Genomic DNA, 25,116 nt, shown 5'->3' on the forward strand with positions numbered 1-25,116 from the left:
CAGTGACATCATGAGGAAGCTTCTCCCAATCCCCAAAGAGCAGCAAGCCCTCCATCTGTGTGTCTCTGACATCAGAGTCTGTGTCCTCCACCGCCTGCAATTGTGATGGGGGATCTGTTGGATCCCCAGACTGGAACATCCCTGCCTTCCTGCCCCACCAGGCAGCCACAGGTCACATGGAGGAAGCAGGGTTCGGTGAGCCACCAGGACCCACGTTGTTAACATTTTCCAAGTTCACCTAAGTTAAGATTTGTGGTTTTACTACATAGATTGTTTTGAAAATTCACTTCTGAGAATTTGGGTTTGTCTTGTAGCAGCTATGAGAGAGACTCAACCCAAGGTTTGGGTGTTATTTGACTTTTGTTTTTAGGTGGGGTCTTTCTTGTTCTGTAGCCTCTGCTGACTTGGAACTTACTGTGTATTCCAAACTGAATGCTAACTCATAGCTGCCTCTGCCTCGGCTGAGCACTGCTGGGATCGAGACAGTCACCAGCTGACCCAGGACACCAAAGTGCGCAGTGTTGAAAAACAACCACACCTTGAAAGCAGAGCTAGGGTGACTTGTGGCCACCGGGCTTGGGGTACATGAGAAAAGACTTCTGTCTAGTTAGCCGGAGCCCCAGCAGCAGCTGTCCTGCACATGTGTGGGTCATTACCCTCATGCAGAAACCCCCAAATAATGGCTGACACTCACCTTGAGGTAACCTATAGAGCGTGAGTCACATGGAGGTGTCCCTTCTTAACACACTCTCCACTCACTTTAGTACACTCAAAGCTGTCCTTGGGGGTGCAGAAAGGGACTTACTACAAAGTTGTCCTCACAGGAAAGAAGCGCTGTTGTGTGCGGTCTCACCCTAACCCCCCTACCCCCCCGTGGAGCCAGATGGGCATCAGCAGCTCCACACAGGAATCCGCACACAGGCACAGACACAGGGCTGTCAGCCTGGATGGCCCCGCTGCTTTGTGTTGTACACCCCATAAACAATGAGGCACATTTTAACTGCCTAAAGGGACAAGCCAGGAGTGTGAGTGCAGAGGAGAGAGAGCAAGAGAGAAAGAGAGAGAGAGAGAGAGACAGAGAGAGAGACAGAGAAAGAGAGAGACAGACAGAGAGAGACAGAGAGAGAGAGAGAGAGAGAGAGAGAGAGAGACAGAGAGACAGAGACACAGAGAGGCAGACCATAAGAGGGAGAGCATTTTCTAGTGAGCAGATGTTTCTCAATGTCAAAGGGCCACAGAGTGGGGCCCTGTCTTAAAAAGCAAGAAACTATTTTTAAAAAAGTAAAAAAGAAAAGAAGTGGACTTACTAGCAACCACAGGCCGAAGCTGAGCCGTTTGGAAGATTTGCTAATTCACATTTCAAGGATGTCCTTGGGCACTCAGAGAAACAGGAAGTGACCTCCATAACCCACATGCCCTTATGGTGACCCTTGCTGCAACCCAGGTCCCAGGTGCTTGTTAATGTTCGGTTGCTAGGACAACCAGACTTCCGAGCCACCAGGTGTCCCCCACCGCTTAGATCTCTGCAGGTGTCGCCAGCTAGCCTGGAAACGGGATCCACAGAGGTGACCTCTGCAGCTTTACTGCCTCTGGATAAATACGAATATGCTTCCCCTCAACGGAAATTAGACTTAGCCAGATTTTTTTCAGATTAATATATTCCAAATATTTAACGTATAGATAGCATGCTGAAGGGCACACATTTTCTAGGGCTTTCTCCTGTTTCCTGTGTGTGGAAATGAGCTGCAGATTGCCCAGCCTCAAAGCCACAGGCCAGGATCCTGAGGAAGTGTCAGACTCCACAGCCCTGTGGCACTGTCTGCAATGCCTGGGTTGGTGCGACTTGGTAAAGGAGCCACTGGCCATATGGGCCTCTGAGATCTAAAAATGTAGCTCATGTGACTGAGGGAGAAAGTAAAATCTAGCTCGACTGGGTTTAGGTTTAAATGGCTACGTGGGGCAGGGGTGTCCATGGGACATAGGTTGGACCTCAACTCAGACCCATCGCTGGGGCAGCACCTGCTCAGGTACATGTAGTGTGAGTCTCAATACAGAAACAAGGCTGGACAAACTTGCATCTGCTCCCTGCCCTGGGTGTCTCGGGTGTGTAAGAAGGAGCCCACCAATTGCCCTAACCCTATCCCTGCACATCTATGGGGTTCCAAGACTACTGTGGCTCAGTGACATTAATGCCCCCCAAATGGCATAGCCAGCCCAGTGCTGAAGTGGGATAGCCTCTCACCCTTTTGAAGGCAGGGTTAGCTTGCCTGGAAAGTGGGTTGTAGAATACTTATTACTGTCATATTTCCATGTCAGAGGCCAGAGCAGTCCAGTGGGCTCTACTTGGAACCCAGGGTGGACACTTCCTCTCTTCACCCAGCCCTCCCGCAGATCTACAATCACACTGGCATTTAGTGACACTAGGGCAGGAAGTCTGAAGAGGACAGCCCCGCCACAGACACAGTCTACACATGGGACAGTTGACCAGTCCAGTGTGTTCATTCCCAGGAGTCACAACTGGACAGAGGTGATAGACTGCAGCCATATACTGGGGTTCTATGGCAGTGCCTTACTCAGGGGTTGACAGCCTAAGGCGGCTCATTCTTTTTTTTTTTTTTTTTTTTTTTTTTTTTTTTTTTTTTGGTTTTTCGAGACAGGGTTTCTCTGTGTAGCCCTGGCTGTCCTGGAACTCACGCTGTAGACCAGGCTAGCCTCGAACTCTCGAACTCAGAAATCCGCCTGCCTCTGCCTCCCAAGTGCTGGGATTAAAGGCGTGCGCCACCACCGCCCGGCAAGGCGGCTCATTCTTAATGCTATGAGGAGAAATTTCCAGAAATGCTTTCTTTTAGAGAACTAGTGAATGAATCCCTTTTTCTTAGGGGTGGGGTAAGGATGTGACAGGGTTTCTCTGTGTAGCCCTGACTGTCTTGAAACTAGCTCTATAGATCAGGCTGGCCCCACCCTCAGAGGTGCATCAGCCTCTGCCGCCAGAGCACGGGGATGAAAAGTGTGTACCTCCATGCCCAGGTACGGATCACATTTAAACTAAATCAGGTGACGTAATTCTCACAGGAAACTGACCCAGACAGGAAGTGACCAGCACCCATGACCCACATTCTCTATACCTGTCCTAGAGTCTCCTTCCTTCCTGGAGCCAAGCCTACCTTGCACTTCTGCTCCAGCACCCACCCCTCCAGCCACCTTCTCAGCCTTCATGGGAGGACAAGAGGCACGTCAGAGTTCAGGCAGTGAGGTGAGAGCAGGGCTACCTGCCCTCCAAGAGCCCTCGGGGCTGTCCTGGCCTCTGTGAGAGGAGTGTGGTGGCAGTATGCCTGCTTTGAGCCCACTTCCCAGGTAAGCTGTGCCCTCCACCGCCATGTTCTAACTGAGCACTGTGATTGGATTAGGGAATTAGTAAAGAATACCCTGGTATTACCTGAGAGGACTGTCATGAAGGGCAGCAATGGAAGATATGCCCCCACGCTCAGTGTGATCAGCACCATCCAAAACAGGCCAGGGCCCAAAGAGAGCAAAAGCAGAAGGAAGCCTACCAGTGTAGGCTGTCTCTTCTTGGTCTCTGCCTCCCATCTGCCCTAAGATGAGCCAGTTTGCTGTAGCATGTGTTCCTGCCACCATGTTCTGCACCATCACACACACACACACACACACACACACACACACACACACACACACACACACACACACACGGGAACATCAGAGCTCAGTGACTGTGGGTTGAGCCCTCTGATGGGAGATTTTCAGATGGGACGGGGAGAGGAACCTCTTCTGCAGAGCAGCCACCTACCTAAGTTGGGCAGAGAAGTGTCCTTTATGGTCACCGATGGACCTGAAAGGCACCTGGTATAAGTCAGACTTCACTCCTTAGGCAATGTGGCACCTCTCGCAGTATCATGAGCACATCCACTGGTCCTGTGTTCACCAGGCCACGGCCTACATTGTTCACCAGGCCACAGCCTGCATTGGAAGCTCAAACCAGGACTCCTGGTTTATCAGTTCATCACCTAGCCTCTGCTTAACCCAGACCCCACATCACCGATAACTACCCAATGCACATACTTCTGCTCATCTCACATGCTTACACCATGCTTACACATGCCACACTGGGCCAAGAAATCTCTGGACAAGCTGAGAGGACCAAGGGGGGTGGTCTAGCAGACCTTGCCATCCTCTGTACCCACTTCCTGCAGACATGCCCTCACCCCCAATACTGTCAGCAGAACACAGAAAACAGCCCAGAACCTCTTGGCTACACAGCAGTCAGATGGGCAAGTCCTGGAGCAGGTGGCCCTTCATGCAGTACTAAGTCTGCTGGCTTCCCTGCCAGGAAGAACTCTGGCTACTCATCTGTGGGACACAGCTTTTCAGGCCAGAGGAACTGAGCTTGTGAAGTCTCCTGGTCCTGCTATAAGCATAGGGATGGTTCCTCACATCTCTGACCCCATATCAGGGAGAAGACGAGCTGTAGGAACTATACACTCATAGCTCCTGACCACTGGCCATGCCCTCTTCCAGGGAGGGCCACAGCCTCAGCTGTTCTGGCCATGCCTGGCACCCCATGCCACCAATCAGTGATCCCCGAAGCCAGAGTGAGAGACGGATTCAGAATGGATGCTGAATTAGTTCCTTTGAGTTTGTCAGCCTAAAGCGCTCCAGCAAACCTCTCTTTGTTCGGTTTTGGTTTTCTGTGTGTTTGCCTATCTGTGAGTGCCCATGTGCCCATGTGACTGTGGAGGCCAGAGATCAGCTTCGGGTATCATTCTGCAGTCAACATCCATCTTTTATTTTGTGAGAGAGTCTCTTGGGGCTTGACAGGTACATTAGGCTGGCTGGATTACAAGTGAGTTCCACCATGCCCGGCATTTTACATGGGGTCTGGGGATCAGATTAGGTTCTCATGCTTGAAAGGTAAAACATTCTACCAATGGAGCTATCACACTAGCCTCTGACCACTGGGTTTCTCTAGTAGCTTTTGTAGTTTGTGCTTTGAAATGCCTTGGCAGAAGAGAGAATCGTTAGTGTCAAGCTCTTTCACCTGTATGTCAGCTCAGTGTGACACACTACCTGCCTTCCATTTGTGTTCATCAGATACTGTTGGTGTGCAGCCAGTTTCTCTGTTGCATTTCCTGCTTGGCTTCTGCACAAATGTACAAAGAGAAGCTAAAACTAACCATCTGGCAGACCTGATGTGACTGTAGGTTCAAGTTCACAGTACTGACTATGAACATACAAGTTCCCTACAGCCTCACCCCAGATTTGAGTATCAACAGATCATCTCCACCACTGGCACAGGTCAGCTTCCTCCCAGTCCTTGCCCGATGACACAGCCTGTCCCCTCTCACCATGGCTACCCTGAGGACACAGCAAGATACTAGACACTAGGATACCCTGAGACACTAGGCAGATATATATTAACAAGGTAACATCAAGTAAGTGTGTCCAGGAAGCCCTCCCTGTAGCGGGGAATCCTCAAGCCCAACACCCAGTTTATCCACTAGGAAGCATGGAGTGGACCCAATCTGAGGCACATTCTGCAGAGCATGCTCCCAGGAATGGGCTACACGGTCGCCAACATGGAAAGTTAACAGGGGTCTGGGGGACAAAGACTAAGGGTGAAGGACATGGGAGGCTGATGTCACGGGAACTCCAGTAGTGGTCTGTAGTTGGCTGTCTGGATCTGAGGCTGGTTTCTCCCCGCCACTCACCGATGCCAGTAGCACAGAGGGGAGGCTCTCTCCTCTCTCTGCAGCTCCTCTGTAACATCAAGTAAGAAGAACTATTGCGAGTTCATCTTCTAAGGTGTTGCTGGCACTGTTTTTCCAAGCACAAAGCTAGTGTCATGGGGCTGGTGTTGGCTTTGCTGGCTGCTTAGCTGGGACATACCTGACCACTATGAGGCACAAGGAAGTCAGGAGCTTAAACTTGTAGTCTTGGGAGCAACCTGGGAGGAGGGCAGGCCTCAACACTGAAGCCTCCTTGCTGGCCCTTGGCTGACAGAGAGGTCCTGCCACATAACCTGCAGAGCTGCACTTCCCAGAGTGCATGCTACTGGATAAATAAGATGGTAAGCGACTGGACACAGGACATCCAACAGCTGCACTGTTGTTAGAGCTTGGAAGACACTAGAAATCTCTGATGGTGAGTGTGCACTGTTCAAAGTGACCAGAGAGATAGCAGCCACTAGAAGAGTGAGCACAGGAAAGGGAGACAGTGCCTACACACACGACTTACTGCTGGCCCCAGCACCTTCCCCTATAGAAGGGAGTTCTGGATCTGCCTGTTTGGCCCAGTGGTTACCACCCTAGCCAGGTTAAGTGTCCACCAGGCTGGCCCTCAGATGTCCCTGTGGCAAAGACACTGATGAGATCTCAGCATGTGAGCGGCTCAATCTTGGGGTTCTTATATAGTGTAGAGGTGTGGGCATGGTGACCCCGGTGGTCCTATGGGTGCTCCTGCTCCAGTCACCTGTTGTCATCTCACAGCACGCTCGAGTCCCTATGGTTGCCTATGGCACATGGTCCACTTTAGCCCATAGTCACCCATGGTCACTTGTCACAGCCAGTGAGCAGATTCACACCACCAGAGAGCAGCTGCTCCTCACGGTGGCTTCTGATCATCATCTTGCATTTGGCCATTAGTGGGTTGAACCACTTACTGGGGGGTCTCCACTTAGTTGGCTGATAGAGCTGAGACAGAGCCATATCATTCCCTGGCTGTACCCTGTCCCTGAGGCCAGCGAACCTGATAGTGGCACACACTTTCTTTGCACACCTCTTGGGAGCCCCAGGTCCACTCTTCTACTGCTCAATAGTTCTGGCTTGGAAACATTTTGTTGAAAAACTGGAGACAACAGTTGATCTGGTGCCTCAATGAGCCACGCCAACCCTGCCACATGGACTCCTGGGCTGCAGGGACTCAGGGAAAGTGCACACTTCTTTCCAGGTGAAGACAGGAGCAGGTGCCCCCTTCTTTTACACAAGGCCAGGGCTCTTGCTGTAGGCATGGTGAGGCAATGCCCCGCCTCAAGGGGCAGACAGTGGTAGGAAGACAGGCAGGCACAGAGACACAGAGACTCACAAGTAGGGTTCACATCACAGGGTATAAGTGGAAGAATAAAGCCAGGTTGTAGGGTAGGGAATATTTGCTTGGCAGTCCTTGGCACAGAGGGGAGGAGTGGGCAGTCAATATAGAAACCATATAGTGTTCATAGATAGCACACAAACGTTTACCTCTCAGGCTGGCAAGATGGATCAGAGGTAAAGGCACTTGTTGTGCAAGGCTAACAGTCTAAATCCAATCCCCAGAACCTGTGCAGAAGAGTGACCTGACTACCTGACTCTAGAGAACTGTCCTCGAACCTCCACATGCACACCACATGTGCACCTGCACTACACACACACACACACACACACACACACACCAGGAACATGCAACAGCAATAAGAATAAAGCTCATATAACCTCTGACTCCTCATAGTCAGCCAATGAATGCCCTAGAGATGTCTATCATGGTAAGGGACAAACAGAAAACTAGCTACGGTTTGCCCACCACGCAGATACATGCCTAAGAGGACATGCCTAAGACACTAACACACCTAAGGATCATACCTGGAAAGAAGCATAGTATGCTGGACCAGAGGCTAGGAACTGCCCAGAAAGGCCTGTTGCTCACACTTAAGAACCACTAGCAGGAGCCAAACCACATCAGTGACCATCTCCTCCCACAAATGCACACACAAGAGCTGCCATTGTGACAGTACAGAGCACGGCTTCCTCTTTAAGCGTTTCTGTTTCCAGAACATCAAAGCATTTGCAGCAGACACTGGCATGTGGACACTAGCTGGGCCAGCCAGCCAGCAGAGTCTCTTCCTGTTCCTTACACTGGCAAAAGTCAGGCTTGCTGGCACTGTTCATCCACAGCTACCAAGGAGCCTGGGAGCCAGGAAGCACAGGGGACACACACCAGGTGCTGGAGGTGCCAGGCCAGCTGGCAATCTTGATTGTGTCTGAAGAGACCAAAGCACTCCTCTAGCCTCTCAGCTGCCTGATGCAACCAGGACATCACATGTGCACAGGGGGAAACTTATTGGGCAACAAGCATACAGGATAGCTTGCTTTGCCTCAGACAAATAGTTGCGAGCTGGGTAAGCAGAGATGAGGTCCACACTGACCAGCTGCTTTCAGGTGTCTCCTGTGAATGTGGGCATGCGGAGGGAGACCTGACAGACAGTTCGTCCAAAGAATACTGCACTAGGTCTGGAGAGGCGAGAAGGTCTCGGTAGTGGAAAAAGTGCTTGTTGATGCTGAGGTTTGTTTTTGGTATGACACCAATTCCTGAGGCTCTCATGGATCTCCAGGACGCAGGGAGGGGCAAACCAACTAGTAGAAGAGAATCTGGCAATGACAACTAACCTGCCCAACGATCTCCAAATCCAAATGTCTAAAATGTATCTAGTACAGTGGCACCAGAGAGGCTATAGAGAGAAACCTCCACAGTATGGGGAGAAAGAAGGATAGATTGTGTAAAACAATCTGCAAAATAAAAATATTAAGAGGGTTTAGCAGTTCTACCGGAAAGTTTAGAATAAATTGGTGAGATAAGATCAGAGATGAAAAACTTAACCACCAAAGGAGGACCAATTCTCAATGCCGGGACAAGCCAAAAGTGAACAGACAAAATAGTTGCACCTCTCTATCTGGCCCAGCAGGCAACAACATTTGCATAGACATAATAATGCACAGATTGTGTGCATTGTAAATCAGTAACAATTATACCTGAATCACTTCTTGGTCCTCGGGCTGTAGTCAAGTGTAAAAATGATGCCTGTGACACAGATCTGGTAAGATGTTGGAAATGGCATGAAGGGCCCGTGAGGGGTCCTTGTTACTCATGACAGGCAGTACACAAGCAATGTCTAAAAGGGACACACCAAGAGTGATCCATGCACACACCACATTAGAAATATGGATTCAGGGACTGGCAAGATGGATCAGTAGGTAAAGATTTTGATGGGCAGTTTTAAGTATCAACTTGCCACAGCCTAGAATTACCTGTGGAAAGAGTCTTGATTGAAGAAGTGCCTAGACCAAGTCAGCCTGTGGGCATATCTGTGGGGATTTTCTTGATGCTTCATTGATGAAGGAAAACCAGTCCATTGTTGGTGGCACCATTCCCTAGGCTGGGGCTCCTGAACTTTCTCCACCAAGAGTGAAGAAACAAGTAAATCTAACTTCTGCAGGTGGAGGCAGAGAAGGCTAGATGAAAGCTGTCGACAGCATAGATACTTTTATTCTCTCTCTGTTCTTGATTGTGGCTATGACATGACAGTTGCTTGAGCTCCTGCCTTGACTTCCCTGAAATGATGGATCACACCACTTGGAATTGTAAGCTCAATAAACGATTTCCTCTACTGTGTAGCTTTGGTCAGTATATCTGATCACAGCAACAGAAATGAAGCCAAGATATCATATGAAAGTAGAAACAAAGGAAGGAAGGAAGGAAGGAAGGAAGGAAGGAAGGAAGGAAGGAAGGAAGGAAGGAAGGAAGGAAGGACGAACAAACTCCACAAAGTTGTCCTCTGACCTCTACATGTGTACTGCAGTACATGCGTGCTCACACACTCACCACAGGCACACACATACAAATAATAATTCTTTAAATGAAAAACTTAGGATGCAGATAACAGAGTAAGTGTTAGCGGGGATAAGGGGATTTAGCTGGAGAGTACGATCCGGGGTGAGCAGAGGTAAAACAAGGCATGGCAGTTTTGTTTAGAATGCACTGCGTGGTCCATGCACATGCATAACTTTTTGAGTTTAACAATTAAAAGAATAATTCTTAGGTCATGGTCTAGCCAGAGTGTAAGGAATCCAGAGGATAAGCAGAAGATAATTTATAACTCCCTACACACACGGCATTGTTCAACTCTTTAGACGGCACCCGTCCAAAGTGGCATCGGTGCTGAAGGTCACAGGATGACAGTGACTGAACAGGGACACAGCTAGAGGGCAGTGGTCGTCTGTGTGTGTGCTGTTACTATCAGAGAGGAGACAGACATCAGTTAAGCTGTCAGCTCCAGACACCGGACAATAAACCCTTTCCCTCCCTGATGACAGCTATCAGAGCTGGTGCATGGTGACCCATAAACCCCTCAGGTTCCCAGAATCATACAACAAATTTGTATTTAAACTCTTAAAAATCTGATAAATAAAACCATGTTCTTCCAGGACCACAAGAGAGGAGTTTCTGACTGTTCTTACTGTGGGGAGCAGAAGAGAAACAAGCAAAGATGGCATGATGCTGGCGAGTGAGAGACCGGCGGTGTGCCAGAGAGCAAGGCTTGGAGGGTGAGGCCACTCAGCAAGCACGGGCAGCTTCAGAAGGAACAAACTTGAAATCAGACAGATCCTCACTGTAGGAGCCTGAGACCAAGTCCACTGGGCTCAGCTGTCCTTGAGAGTGACTGGAGACGGAGACAACTTTCTACCCCAGACACATACCCCATTTCCAAACAATCTGGCAAAAATAAAACTAAGTGGCAAGCCGGAAGAATTCCAGATAAAACCCACCCAGCAGCCTCAGGACTCAAGCGAAACAGTTCTTTTTCCAAGTCTCAAAACTCTGTTCATGATATGGAACCATGTTTTAGGAGTGGAAGTGGAAGCCAGGCAAGCCTCCGATTGAGCAACAAGGAAGAAGGAAAGCCCAGTAGCCCAGGCTGGCCTCAAGGTGAACTCGGCTCCACCTACAGAGTGTGGATTATAGGCATGACTCAAAGCCAGGGGGGCTTCCGAATGCTAGGTGATTACAGACAGGGTCTCACTCTGCACCTGGAACAGCACTCCTTGTGCCTCAGACTCCAGCCTGCTAGGATTAAAGGTGTGGACCTTCGTACAGGGAAAGACTCTCTTTCAGTTCCAATTAGTGACTTTTTTTCACTAGGTTTAAATCAGAGGAAGGGGGGCATTGAAGGGATGGGGAGGGAAGGAGAGAGATACACGGCGATGAGAATATAATATCATGTCTCCGTTTGGGCAAACACTGACCCTAGGCCCCTACCAAATGGTTGGCTGAGGCAGTCTCTGGCCAACATGCCACACAGTAGCCCTCGCATGCTGGAACCAGGTTTTTTCTGGGCTCTCGTGGAGGACAGACGTGACAGGACATGGTATTGGGACAGTGGGCCTGCTGTCATCCTGAGCTGACATTTTCCGGAAATGAGTTCTGTGAGGCTATTCCTCCCCTAGTGACACACCAAGAGGTTAAGTCAACAGAGACAGGCCCCAGGAAGGAGACCTGGGGTTGGCTTGCTGATGGCAGCTCCCGAGCTTAAGTCTGGCCTGGCCATTGAGGCTGCCCCTGACTGTGAGGATAACTTAATTAAGGAAACTGCTTTCCTTGAGCAGTGGGGCTGGGAGGAGAGCGAGGGACTGTGAACTGCAACAGAGGGCATGCAGGCCGCTGCAGTGTCAGCTACAGGTCTGGAAACAGTTTCATGGAACCTGCTGGGCCGGGCCACCGTGCTAATCACTTCCTGCAGGCAGCCTCTGCTCCCTCACTAATGGGTCTTAATAAAAACTTCCAATTGGGCCAGTAAACCCCTCATTAAGCTGTTTTTAAAGCATGGATTTAAGAGCGGCAAGGGTGAAGGGTCACAGGGAGCATTTAATTCACAACGGCTGGCAGGAGGTGCTGCTATGAAGGGGACCGCGAGTGTCCCAGCCGTATAAATATCCCATGTGGCCCAGTGCCTGCCAAGTTCGGCCTGACAGGAGTCCGAGCTCTCCTCTTGGCATGAACAAAGCTCCCCAAATCATTAAGAGCTCTGTCCACTTGATAAAACTATGGAAAAGATATGATGACACAGGACAGAATTCACAAGATAATCTGTGGGTACTCCTCTTGCCATGCATGCTACAGTGAGGCCTGGCCCTTGTGGGCTGCATGAGAGCCATGGCTGGTGATACCCCAACCGGCTTCCTGCAGACCCCTGGCCTCTCTCCCGTGGGGCTTACCCACTGGCTTGTAGCCTTCTTGGGTTATGTGCTTTGAAGCTATCCTCACACTCCTGGTGTGTTTATGGCTAATGGGTTGTGGATGATCTACGGCAGATGCCCAAATGCCTCTGTGGGTCCCCGCGCCTGGAAACTGTGCCCGGGGAAGCTGACACAGCAGAACTTCTGTTCTTGGCTGATGAGGCTGAGGACAAACTAACCACTTCTTAGCATAGCTTCTTACTGAAATGAAGGAACCCAGACTCATTCAAACGCTCAAGTGTCCAATTCTTATCCTGACACTGTTGTACTGAAACACAGACAGCGCAGGGTCTTCTAGAATCCTTTTCTGAGTCCCAGGAACCTTAACACCTGGAATATCCTTAGACTATTAGATTTGTGCTGCCTTGAGTGGTGGTGGGGGTACCTAGGAGACATCAAAGGCCTCTAGTTACCCCAAACCTGTGGGATCCCCTGAGGCACAGGGCTTCTCACAATCCTACACCCACACAGCAGCCTAGTCTCCCATCCCTACACTAACCAGAGACAGTGTGACTTCTCCAGAAAAACCCACCATGCCAAGGGGCCCAGGCAGAGAGAATGGGGACTGCGGCCCACACTGTCTGAACATCGCTTGGAAGGCAAGGCCTACACCCCATTCACCACAATCAAAGGACATACAAAAGGGTTTTGTGGTCTAGAACACTCCAGAGGCTTCCGGAATGTGCCACATTTCCTGACTGCCTATCTGAACCTTGAGGACCTTACAGTATCTATTCCCCAAGAGCCTAGCTGGAGGAGGCTGTGAACTTGGCTGGAGTCAATCATGCTGTTTTCTCCCAGGCCCTCCCCAGTCCTGTCAGCAGGCAGCCCCTATAGCATGATGCTCACAAGCCCTTTTCCCCACGACAGCCCTTAGAGCCAGAGCAGTCATCCTGTTGTTCCCTGTCCCCCACAGGCCATGCTTAGAAGGAGTCAGTCTGGGAACAAGACTGAGGAAACCTTGCGGATGGGGGATGGCTATGCTAGGGACAGTGGCCATGCCAGGGACAGTGGCTGAGCTGAGGGAAGCAGTCATCAGGCTGGGGACAGCCGTCACGCCGCGTACTGAGTGTGCTGGGATGGTGCCTGCCAGGAGCAACCCCATCCTTCAGGAGATCTGAAGCCCTGCGGCTCAGCCTGGTGGACTACTGGAGTTCTAGAAGACTGGGTGAAGGGACATCAGGAAGCACAGTCTCTCTGGGACAGGAGTTTCCTACATCCCCAGGGCGCAGGAGGAATAATTTTCCAACCCAGTCTCTGATCTGCATGTTGCCAAGGCAAGTCAAATGCAGTGAAGATGAGAGAGCACATGATTGATCAATGCCTCCGGCTCCCTGTGGCTCAAAGAACAGTGCCAGCACACACTCCCAGCCCTCTCAGAAACTGCATGTGTCTGAGATGGGAGTACAGTACTGGGATAGTGGCAGTGATGGAGAGGAACCCAAAGTTGCCACAGCTAAAGGGGGCCTCTGAAAGAGACAGAAAAAAAATTACTAATAAAAAAAACTTAAGTATGTTGGGGAACTGTGATTGTCTGAGATGAAAGAAGCCACTTGAAATGAGACCTCACTGTCGGGGCTCCTTACCCAGAATCCTTCACTGACAACAGTGATGTGTACAGAAGAGGCCAGTCCCCCACATCACTGCTCACCCTCGCCCAAGAACAGAGGTGACTGGAGGAACCCCTTTGCTACTTGAATGGGGGGGTGCCCTCCCTGAGGCCCTGTCCACAGGGATGGCACTGCCCGAAGTGAGGTGGACTCTGCTACATCAATCACTGGTCATCACAGACTCTTTCTAGAGCCATGCCTTTCAGCATCACAGAGCCTCCAAGCCCTCCGTGATGCCTGGTGGGACTTTGGCATTGACTGACGGGTGTTTCTATTGATTCAGTTTTAACTAATATAATAAATCCATGTTAAAAGCCAGGTGTTGTGGTTTATGTCTGTAACTGACATTTGGGAGGTTGAAACAGGAGGATAAGGAGTTTGAAAGCAGAATGGGGTAGATAAGTAAGACTTCTATCTTGAAATGAATAAACAAATAGATACACATACAGACATAATACACACGGGGAGCAGCTGTCACATTGCACGAGGCTCTGGAAGCTCAGTGCACGTCAAATCACCATTCGGGGGACAAAGCCCAGCAGAGAGCTACCAGCAAGCAGCTCCACATGTCAGCTCTTAGTTCACTGAAGCCTCCGTGTGAAACAGAGACGACTGATGCAACTAAGATCACACAGCCAGGATGACAGGCAGTGTTCACTGGGAGATATTCGGCTCCTGTGTACAGCAACACAGGGCCAGAGAAGAGAAACCTCCAGAAGAGCCTTCATAACTTTATGCAAATAGGTATTTTGCCTATATGTCTGTGTACCATGTGTGTGCAGTGCCCACAGAGGCCAGAAGAGGGCACTAGATCCTCCTGAACTGGACTTATTTATGGCTGTGAGCCTCCAAGTGGGTGCTGGGAATTGAATCCAGGTACTCTAGAAGAGTTCTTTTCTTTTCTTTTCTTTTCTTTTCTTTTCTTTTCTTTTCTTTTCTTTTCTTTTCTTTTCTTTTCTTGTGTGTGTGTGTGTGTGTGTGTGTGTGTGTGTGTGTATGTGTGTGTATGTCAAGACAGGGTTTCTCTGTGTAGCCCTGGTTGTCCTGGAACTTACTCTGTAGATCAGGCTGACGTTCAACTCACACAGATCCACCTGCCTCTGCCTCCTGAGTGCTGAGATCAAAAGGTGTAGGCCACCACCACCTCCCAGCTGTAGCTCACTCCAGCCCTTCCAGAAAAGTCTTCAACTGGTGCACCTGATGCCCACCCTGTGCTGCCTACCCAGATGGGCCTTTGCTCTCTGGGACAGCAAGAGAGAAGATGGAAGGCAGGGATACAGCGGCACCATAAGCTTCCAGGTCCCTGCACCACCAGGTAAGACGGTGCCTGCTGAGTGCCAAGGATGCAGATCAAAGGTGACTAGGCAGTGGGTTTCCTCTAAGTTCCTGAAGGTCTTCCTCTGTTTGACCTCCGCAGCTCAGCTGTGCATTGGAATTCCAAGTTCTTCTGTATCTCAACCTCTCCCCTGCTATGTGCCAGAACCCTTGGGATACCCCACCGCCCAGATCCCAAGATGGGGCAGCCACTGCCAAGCACACGCCTGAAGATGTGTGAGACACTTGTTACTTCTCATCATGCCTGTCCCGTGACACAGCCACAGCTCCGGAGAGTGCTGGCAGCGAGCACCCAGAGTGCCTCAGACTTGATTTTACCAGTAACTCCCGGAATCCTCTGCACCAAGGAACAGGGATCCTATCCAGATACAGGAGTCAGGGCCTCAAGGTTTCTATATTCATAACCAGACAAAAAAGTAATCCTGTTACAATTTCAGATAAGCAATGTTCACTAAGAAAAGAAGGTTTGTTCCCTGAAGCACTGGAGAACACAGGGTTCTCTGGGGAACTTTGATACAGAAATAAGAAACAGATACGAACATCCTGGACTATCGTGTCCTGACCAGCCACAGTGACCCTGCTCTCAGCTGTGTGGGAAAGAACAGATTAGCAGATATGCAGGTATCTATCTACTCAGGGAACTAAAAAAATGAGGGGTAATATTCATAGTGGGAACTAAAAATAAGGGGAAACATTTACGGTGGGAAGTAAAAATGAGGGGGAAAATTTACTGTGGCAGCAGACCAAGGGCCTCACATTTGCCAATCGGTCTCCTCCAGCACTGCAAAGCACTCAGTAGGTGAGGCTAAGAACACAGGCCAGACAGTGACTTGGGACTCAGGCCTCACAGCCAAAGCCATATAGGAGAGGCAGGGTGTGGCCCAGATACACACACAGCATGGGAAAGCTGCAGTGGGGTCAAGGTGCCTCCTGTGGAGTCCTTGGGCGACAGAATTGCAGGGCAGTAAAGACGCCCTCCCCCATCCCCTCACTCTCTCCTTACAAAGTTTCCTTGTCTTTTATTGCAGGACTCTAGAGTTGGGCCAACATGTAAGTCCCAGGTACTCAGCTTCCTGGCCACTTGGGGGCCCACCTTCAGCCACACTCCAGTAATTATCAAGTGGTGTGGGCTGGGAGCATCCAAATGATTCTCTGATCAGCACAGTGCCCTGGACAGCACTCTCTGTACTGCCTGCTCTGTCCTACAAACACACCTCCATGCAGCTCAGTGGGCTCTAAGACACACACTGGGAAGGGGCCTCCTGTACGTCTCCCAAATGCCTTCTCTAGTCATCACCTCAGTGATAAATAGCTACCATTATTCCCTGAAGTTCCCTGAAGACTGGAGAAGATAGGGTTCTCTGGGGGCCTTTGATACAAGAAACAAGAAGTAGATATGCACATCCTGATACACATCCTGAAACACACACAGGACTATTATGTCCTGACCAGCCACACTCACCCTGCCCTCAGCAGTTACCATTACTTAGTTTATTTTTTGAGACAGGGTCTCACTAAGTAGCCTGGGAAGACCTGGAATTCACTATGGAGACCAGGCTGGCCTTTAATTCACAGAGCTCTGCCTGTCTCTGCCTCCCGAGTGCTGGAATTAAAAGTGTGCGCTATCACACCAACCATCTTCTTTTCAAGATTTACTTGTTTTTATTTTATGTTCATGCGTGCTTTGCTTGTATGTATATCTATGTATCACACACATGCAGAACCCAAAGAGGTTAGAAGAAGACACAGGATCCCCTTGGAACTGGAGGCACAAGTGGCTGTTAGCCTCTGTGTGGTTGCTTAGAACCAAACCCGGTTCCTCTACAAAAGCACTAAGTGTATTCAACATCTGACTCATCTCTCCAGCCTAGCACCTCTGTTACTATGCAGTGCAGTTGCTAAAGGTACCCCAGTGCCTCTCCTGGGAGCCCGCAGTCACAACCCTAGCCGTTCACTTCTACTGCAGCCCACATCAGGACTTGCCAGCCTGCTAACAAACTATAGAACCATACCCGAACCCCGAAAGCCAGCAGTATTTAAACATGAGATAAGTCCCCATATCCGAAATGCACGGAGATACATACCCCAACACAAAAGGCAAGCCCTCACAGAGGTTTTTTTCTGCATGATTGTCACTTACCAAAAGAGTACCTGAAACACACACAAAAAAGGAAGAAAATTAAGATGTCGGCTTGGTTTTATATGTTAAACCATGCTTACCCACTGAACAAAACCCACTTGTGAGCTTGGGGCAGTGTGGGGCACAGGAGGACCCACCTCCAGGAGGATCAGCTGCTAGGCACTGAGTAGGCAAAGCTGGGGGAGACAGGGCCTATGGGCCAGCAAAAGACACTGAAGAGTGAGCAGATGCAGGATTCTACTTGGCTGCCACTGCAAACATTACACCCCAGGATCTGAAGTTTGGGGTGCCTGGGTATCTTTTCACTGGAAGGGAGGCTATGTCAGAGGAAGGCAGTAGGCGCTGCTGCTGCCACAGTGTCCCTTACTTTAAAGTCACAATGGGAAAATGCCTGGGACTCTGATGCTGGAACCCATCATTCTGGATGGTGCTGGTTATGCTGGTTTGAATGAGAATGGCCCCCGAAGTCTCATGTGTTTGAATGCTTCATCACCAGGGGGTGGCAATGTTGGAAATATTGGACATAAGAATTAGGAGGTGTTAAACTGGCCATGGTGGTGCATGACTTAATCCTAGCACTTGGGAGGTAGAATCTCTGAGTTCAAGGCCATGAGTCCAGAACAGCCAGGTCTACACAGAGAAACCCTGTCTTGACTAACAAAACAACCAAAAACCAAACCAAAAAACCGAGGTGTGGCTTGTTGGAGGAAGTGTGTCAATGGGGTTACTGGGGTGAGTTTTGGGGTTTCAAAAACCCATGGCAGTCAGGCTTTCTCTCCTACCAATCAGGATATAGCACTCAAGCACTGCTCCATCACCTGCCTGCATGTGTGATGACAATGGGCTAAGCCTCTGAAACTGCAAGGCCCCAGTAAAATGCTTGCCATGGTCACAGTGTCTCTTCATAGCAATAGGACAATAACTATGTCACCAGGCAAGCGCTCTGCCACTGAGCTGCACCCCCAGTGGCCCCACTCCCAATGCCATCTATACCAAACATCCACACCTATTATACTGTGAAAGAAAGACACACCGACACATGCTACTCACGAAGGGCCCTAGAACACCATGCTGGGAGTGAAGCCAGACACAAAGCCACATACTAAGGGATTCTGTTCACAGTAGAAGCCCGGGGCATATAAGCACCATGGGTCTACATGTAAAGCTGAAAGCAGGCCGAAAGCAGTTATTGGTCACCAGGGGCTGTTGGGTTGATTGGCTAAGATACAGGGTTCTCTTGTTGTGATGAAAATGCTTTAAACTTTACAGCAAGGTTTTGTGACCCCTGAATACATAAAGCCGCTGACTTGTAAAGTTTACTTTTGGTTTGTTTATTCCATTTTGAAACAGAGTCTTGCTCTGTAGCCTAGGCCGTCCTGCAACTCACTGTGTAGCCCAGGTTTGTTTTGAACTTGCAGGTTTCCTGCCTGTCCTGAGTGGTGGGCTTAAAGGCATATACCACCATACGCAGCTTGACTCACACCCATTCAATAGTTAGATTTCACAGTGTATAAACTACATCTCAGTGAGGAAGAAAAACTGAATGCAATGTGTGCTAATGGAAGGAAGAGCCCGAGATTTGCTGTGGGGCCTGGACTCACTGAGCAGGCTGACAGCCTGCTGCTTCTGAAACTGTGTTACCCGATCCCCTGCCTGGCAGAGATACACCCTGTTCTCAGATAAAACAATAATGCTTGAGGCTTTTTTTTTTTAACCACAGATGCTGGAGGCAGTGAGTGCATCCTTTGAGCACGGTACTACATGTCCACAGAGGAGATATTTAAGTGAACAGCACACTTACTAGCTCCTACTCAGAGCTAACCCCAGAAATACGCTATGTGAGAAGTTCTCCAATGCGGCGCGTCTCTGAACAGAGAATGGGGAAGGGCTCATGGGTAGGGCTGGAGAGATGGCTCAGTGGGTGACAACACCTGCTCTGCAAGCACAAGGACCTAAGTTTGAATCCCTAGGACCTGAGTAAAAGCTGGGTATGGATGTATGTGTTTGTAAACCCAGTGCACGTACGTGCATGTACGCGCACACACTTTTTTAGTTGTTTTTGTGAGGAATTTTGTCACAGCAAGGAGAAAAACAATCAATACAGATCCCAACCCCCTCACCTACTTCCCATGTGTACACACTGACATTGATTGCCACATCCACAGATTTCTCCAACATGTCTTCCTGTGGTCCATAAACTCTCTGGCCTTAGTGATCCTATAAACTCCAACACCTCCTGTAGTCTTACAGGGCCCCAAGCAGGGCAAGCTTTGAGCCATAGTCTAATGTGACATCTGACACAGGCTGCAAAGACTCTTCCTGGTAAGGGTAGAAGGGTGATGTTTCAAAGTCAAGTCTTTCTGATCTCAGTGTTTCCACCAGCTGCCCAATGATCTCTGTTTCCATCTTCTCAAAACTCATGGCTCAAGCAGGCTGGCAGCATATTCTCAAGGGGACATAGATCTCTAAGTACAATCACACATTTCACACCCAAAGAGAAAGGCCAGAGTTTGGCTGAATGGTGACAGCATCCTCTGTCAAGGCCTATGCTTTGTGATATGCCCCTGAACAAGCTCATTGTGGCACTTCAGTGGCCAGGAGGTAGGTACATGTTCAAGGGCTAGGGGACAGGCTCTACTTACCAGATCTGCCCTACGTTGACCAGGGACATGTAGAGGGCCCAGAGGGCAGCCATGAGTATCATGTTGGCACAGCCGGTCACCAGGACAAAAGATGAGAGGCCCAGCCCAAGAAGAGCAAGGAGGTCCAGGTTGAAGTTCATGTCTGACCAGTCCAACAGCCACAAAATGGTTGGAGAATAGGTCCAGGCAGTCCAGTCACTGCTGCCCTGGAAGTACTGCTGGACATTCTTCAAGTATAGTCTGCAGGGCAACAGGCCCCGGTCTCCGATGAGGGCCTTGTTCTGATTGAATGCCACCAAGAAGGCCACAACTGAAAGACATACAAACACAAGAGTTGTGAGTAGGGACAGGCCACCATGGTTTCAGGGATGCAAGTAGGAACTGGGTTTCTGTTGAGAAATGAGATGTTAGTAGCTGGGTGACATGAGGAACAGCGAGACGAGTGGACATGAATGGGCCCCCATGAACACAAGTGAAAATGAATAAGATCAAATTCCATGGACCCAAGGGGATACAGGCAAGAACAGGCCTCCATGGGTACAGGAGAGGAGGCTCTGGGGCTAGCGGGGTATAAAGAGGTAATGGCCCTATGACCATAAGGGCACATGAGGAGGAGATGGCGCCACAGACGTAAGATAACATGTTCTAGTTTGCTTTCTGTTGCTGTGATGAACACAACTTAAGGTAACTTAAAAAGCAAAGTAAGAGAGGAAATGGCTTACATTTCCAGGTCACAGTCCATCATTGAGGGAAGTCAGAGCAGGAACTCAAGCAGAAACAGTGAAGTAACACTGCTTACCAGCTTGCTCTCTGGCTCACACTCAGCCCACGGCCACTTGCCTTGGGAATGGTGCTGCCCACAGTGGGCTGGGCCCTCCTACATCAACTATCAATCATTGTCATCGATGTCCCACAGACATGCCCACAGGTCAGTGTAAAGGGGCAATTCTTCACCCAAGATTCCTTCTTTCCAGGTGACTCTAGGTTAAGTCAAGTTGACAATAAACACTAACCAGGACAGGACACAGACAAAGACCCTGTGATCATAAGAGGATCCAAGCAGGCAAGGCTTTCATGGGCCAGACATGGTTTTCACTGAGGCAGCACACATGATTTGGCACCTGCGAGGTTTGAATGAGAACTGTCCCTATAGTCTCCGGTGTCTGAGCCCTTGGTTCCTTCCCAGTCATTGGAGCTATTTAGGGAGGTCTAGGTGGTGCAGCCTTGTTGGGGAAAGCATGTCATTGGGGACGGGCTATGAGATTAAATGCTTCATGTCATTCCCAGTTCACTCTCTGTCTCTTGCTCCTGCCTCCATGCCTGACCTGTGCCACCATGCCTGTCCTGTGCCACCATGCCCGTCCTGTGTCACCATGCCTGTCCTGTGCCACCATGCCCTTCCTGTACCACAATGCCCTTCCTGTGCCGCCATGCCCATCCTGTGCCACCATGCCCGTCCTGTGCCACCATGCCTGTCCTGTGCCACCATGCCTGTCCTGTGCCATCATGCCTCCCCACCACAATGGTCTCCTATCCCTCTGGAACTGTAACCCAAAATAAACTCTTCCTTCTGTAGCTTGCCTTGGTCATGGTGTTTCATCACAGCAACAGGAAAGTAACTCATGAAGTACCTAAGCTACATGCAGCAGCATTCACTTGCTCAGAATCCTGGGGACTTCTGGAACCCAGCCTGGAGACAGCATGCTGTATGTACATACATGGACTATGGCTGCTCTCACATGATGTGTAAGCAAGCAAACTGGCATTGCTTATGTAAGCTTGTGTCTGGGTATGTGTGAGCACTTGGCATTAGCCATCACGGGATGTCCTAGTGACGTGGCTCCATCAACAGCACTGCTCCACAGGCCAGCAGCCTGTGCTACTCATGAGATTGTAACAGCCCAAGCTCAGAGTCCGTTTATAGGATCTTCCTTCCCTTTTGTAAGACACCTCTACTTCTTCAAGGGTCTCCATGCTATGTGTGCCTAGTGCAGGATGGGGGAGGGGTAGGATAAAGAAAGGGGAAAGGTATGAGAAAGGAGAGAAGTAAAGGCACACACACAGACAGGGGATGAAGAAGTGGCTTCACTAGCAAAAGATGGTCTATGTGGACAATCCCAAAGAACTTACAAAAACAAGACAAAAATGGCAACCTTTAGTATTAAAGGTGAGTTTATCAAGATCATGGGACAGGACACGAGGTCTGAACAGAAGAGTCAACTGTGCGCTTATATACAAGCAATGTACAGCATCATCTGCGTTTGAAAAGAAAAAGAGCCAGGGAGTGGCACACACCTTTAAAACCCTGCACTAGGGAGGCAGAAGCGGGCAGATCTCTGTGAGTTTGTGGCCAGCCTGGTCTACATAATGAGTTCCAGGACAGCCAGAGCTACACAGAGAAACCCTGACTCAAAAAAATGTATAAAAGCACCTGGAAATAGTACAAGTACAAATCTAACAAATCTCCATCTGTGGGAGACTACAAAACACAGGAGAAAGAAAGAAGTGTCTGAGGGTGTGGAGAGCTAAGCCATGGCCATGTGCTGGAAGAGGTGCGCTTGCCATTGAAACCCCAGTCAACAGTCCCAGTCGCATGAGTTTGTTTGTAGATCCTGACAGGCTGGTTCTGGAAGCACGTATGAAGAGGAAAGGAAACAGAAGAGCTGATGCAATCAGAAGAGGAACAGAGCTGTGGCATTCAGGGTGACCATCTCCAGGACTCACTCTACAAATCTACACTAATCAAGATGTGATGGTCTGAATGCTTGGCCCAGGGAGTGGCACTATTAGGAGGTGTGGCCTTGTTGGAATAGGTGTGTCACTGTGGGCATGGGCTTTAAGACCCTTGTCCTAGCTGCCTGGAAGACAGTATTTTCCTAGCAGCCTTCAGCACAAGATGTAGAACTGTCAGCTCCTCCTGCACCATGCCTGCCTGGATGCTATGCTCCCACCTTGATGATAATTTCCTGAACTTGTGAACCTGTAAGACAGCCCCAATTAAATGCTGTCCTTATAAGACTTGCCTTGGTCATGGTGTCTGTTCACAGCAGAAAAACCCTAACAAAGACAGAAGATAAGGAGAAATGGAAGAAGAAAAGAAGAAGGGGAACAGGAGGAGAAAGAGTAAGAGGAGGCAGAGGAGGAAAGGAGAAGAGAGAAGAAAATGAGAAAGAAGAAAGAAAAAAAGAAGATGGAGAAGGTAAAGAAGGATGAGGAGAAGGAGGAGGAGGAGAAGGGAAGAAGGAGAACTAGAAACAGAAATCCATGGAGGGGAGTGGAAGGCCCCGCAGTGGATACACATAGACTCATAAAGTTGCAAAGATATGTACTGAGGAAATACAATCAACAGCTGGAGCTGCACCAACTGCAACAGTTTGAAGGTGACTTGACCCCAAGGCTGCCTCAGATGCAGGCTTATTCCTCAGTGTGGCAGTGTAGCAGGATCATGAAAGGTTTGGAGCCCAGTGGGAGGTCTCTAGGCTAGCCACACTCCATCACTCTAATGGGAGGTCTCTAGGCTAGCCACACTCCATCACTCTAGCTCCTTGTTCCACAAGAGTCAGCTTGCTGGTGCTATGATGGTGCCACCCATTAAAAGATGACTTAGCAGAGGGCACCCACCAGAGCTACCACCATGGTGTATATACTCCTCCTGTCAAAAACAAAAACAAAACAAAAACCTAAGCAAAACACACCTTCATCCATACCAAGGCTCTAAAGCAAGCTAATACCGAATCCATGTGCAAAAAGATGGCCTCAGACTTAACATCTTAACATAAAAAGTAATGCAAAAGGTCCACAGACTGAATGTGGTACAGGAAAAAACCAAACTATTAGAAGCAAACATAAAAGAAAACCTAGGCTGTGCCTGGCGGCTTGTCATCCCAGCTCTCACAACAAACCAACAGGGAAGAGGGGGAGGGGCAGCCTATGTGACTCAGGTTTAGCAGCAATTTTTTTTTTTTTTTTTTTGGCAGCAAATGTTTTAGATAAAACACTAAATTCTCAGTTCTTGGACTTTGTGAAAATTGAAAGAAAGAAAGGAAGAAAGAAAAAAAGAAAGAGAGAGAGAGAGAGAAAGAAAACAAGCAACTGTAAATTTCTAATAGAAACTTCAAAGAAAATGGAACGATGACACACAGACTGGTGGGAAATGTTACAAATCATCATGTGTCTGATAAAGAATTTTCATTAAAGAACACAGCAGTAAGAAAACCCAACAAGGGGTAAAAGATGTTTAGAGATTCTGAGACCATCTACCATACACAAACACATATGACAAAGAACACAGGAAAACACAGCAATGCCACCCTCGATGGAGAAACCAAAAAATCTGGTGAGGTTCTGGGTTTTGTGGTGCACTTTTGTAATTTCAGCCCTCAGAAGACGTAGGCAGGAAGATCAAGCAGTTCAAGGTCATCCTCAGGTTTAGAGCAAGTTCAAGGTCACCCAGGGATATAGGAAACAGTCCCTCTACCAACCAATGAACCAACCAAAAGGCCCAAATCTGGAAAAACCTGGCAGTAAAGTGTCCTGGAGGCTTCCAAGCTGCAGGCTTGTTGATCACATGTGCAGAGAGAATGTAAGATAACAGCCACTATTCTGGCAGTTAGGCAGGGTCCCGTACAGTAAAACAGAGACAGATGGAGCCTGTATGGTCCACCATGATGCTCTTGGGTATCCACCCAAGTGAACTGGAGACTTATGTCCACATAAAACCTCCACAACATGTTCAGAGTATTTTGTTAGTAATTACTAAAAACTGGACACAGTCAAGATGCCTCTCAAGGTGGCAATACCTGCCCTGTTCATACAGTGGGAAAGTGCTCGTGGGTAGAAATGCAGGTGCTTCTGATTCAGCAACAGCAGGGGTGCACGGTAAATGTAGCTTGCTCAGTTAAGAGTTAAGAAGGAGGGACACAGAGACTTCTGTGACAGCCCTCTCCCCGCACTCCCAAAACAAACAGCCTAGACAGAAAGCAGTAGACGAGAACTCTTAAAAATCGTGAAAAGGCTGCTGAAGCATGGCTCTCCACAGTGGTTCCTGGTGGGGTGTGGGTGGGGAAGGACTTGGTTTTCTTTATGGGGTTGGACACTGGGAGTTTGACCAAGTTCCAGTGAATACATGGGCAACATACATTGGACTTGTCTTCTTCTTCTTCTTCTTCTTCTTCTTCTTCTTCTTCTTCTTCTTCCTCTTCCTCTTCCTCTTCCTCTTCCTCTTCCTCCTCCTCCTCCTCCTCCTCCTCTTCCTCCTCTCCCTCCTCCTCCTCTTCCTCCTCCTCCTCCTCTTCTTCTTCTTCTTCTTCTTCTTCTTCTTCTTCTTCTTCTTCTTC

General features: G+C 49.2%; 1 protein-coding gene across 2 annotated transcripts in view; it reads right to left on the minus strand.

Moving 5' to 3' along the window:
* Nucleotides 1-25,116, minus strand: part of Lmf1 (lipase maturation factor 1) — an 84,848-nt gene that overhangs the window by 53,474 nt on the left and 6,258 nt on the right. Inside the window, exons 2-3 of one of the 2 annotated variants that reach the window (XM_028760769.1) lie at nucleotides 19,781-20,090; nucleotides 17,139-17,149 (exon numbers count right to left, since the gene is read on the minus strand). In XM_028760769.1, the coding sequence (XP_028616602.1) occupies nucleotides 17,139-17,149; nucleotides 19,781-20,090 (321 nt within the window). Of the gene's footprint in view, nucleotides 1-17,138; nucleotides 17,150-19,780; nucleotides 20,091-25,116 lie in introns of those variants that run through there. The other variant, XM_028760770.1, reaches the window with a different exon arrangement.

Source organism: Grammomys surdaster, unplaced genomic scaffold, assembly GCF_004785775.1.
Source record: "Grammomys surdaster isolate TR1022 unplaced genomic scaffold, NIH_TR_1.0 126612, whole genome shotgun sequence".
Taxonomy (NCBI): Eukaryota; Metazoa; Chordata; class Mammalia; order Rodentia; family Muridae; genus Grammomys; species Grammomys surdaster.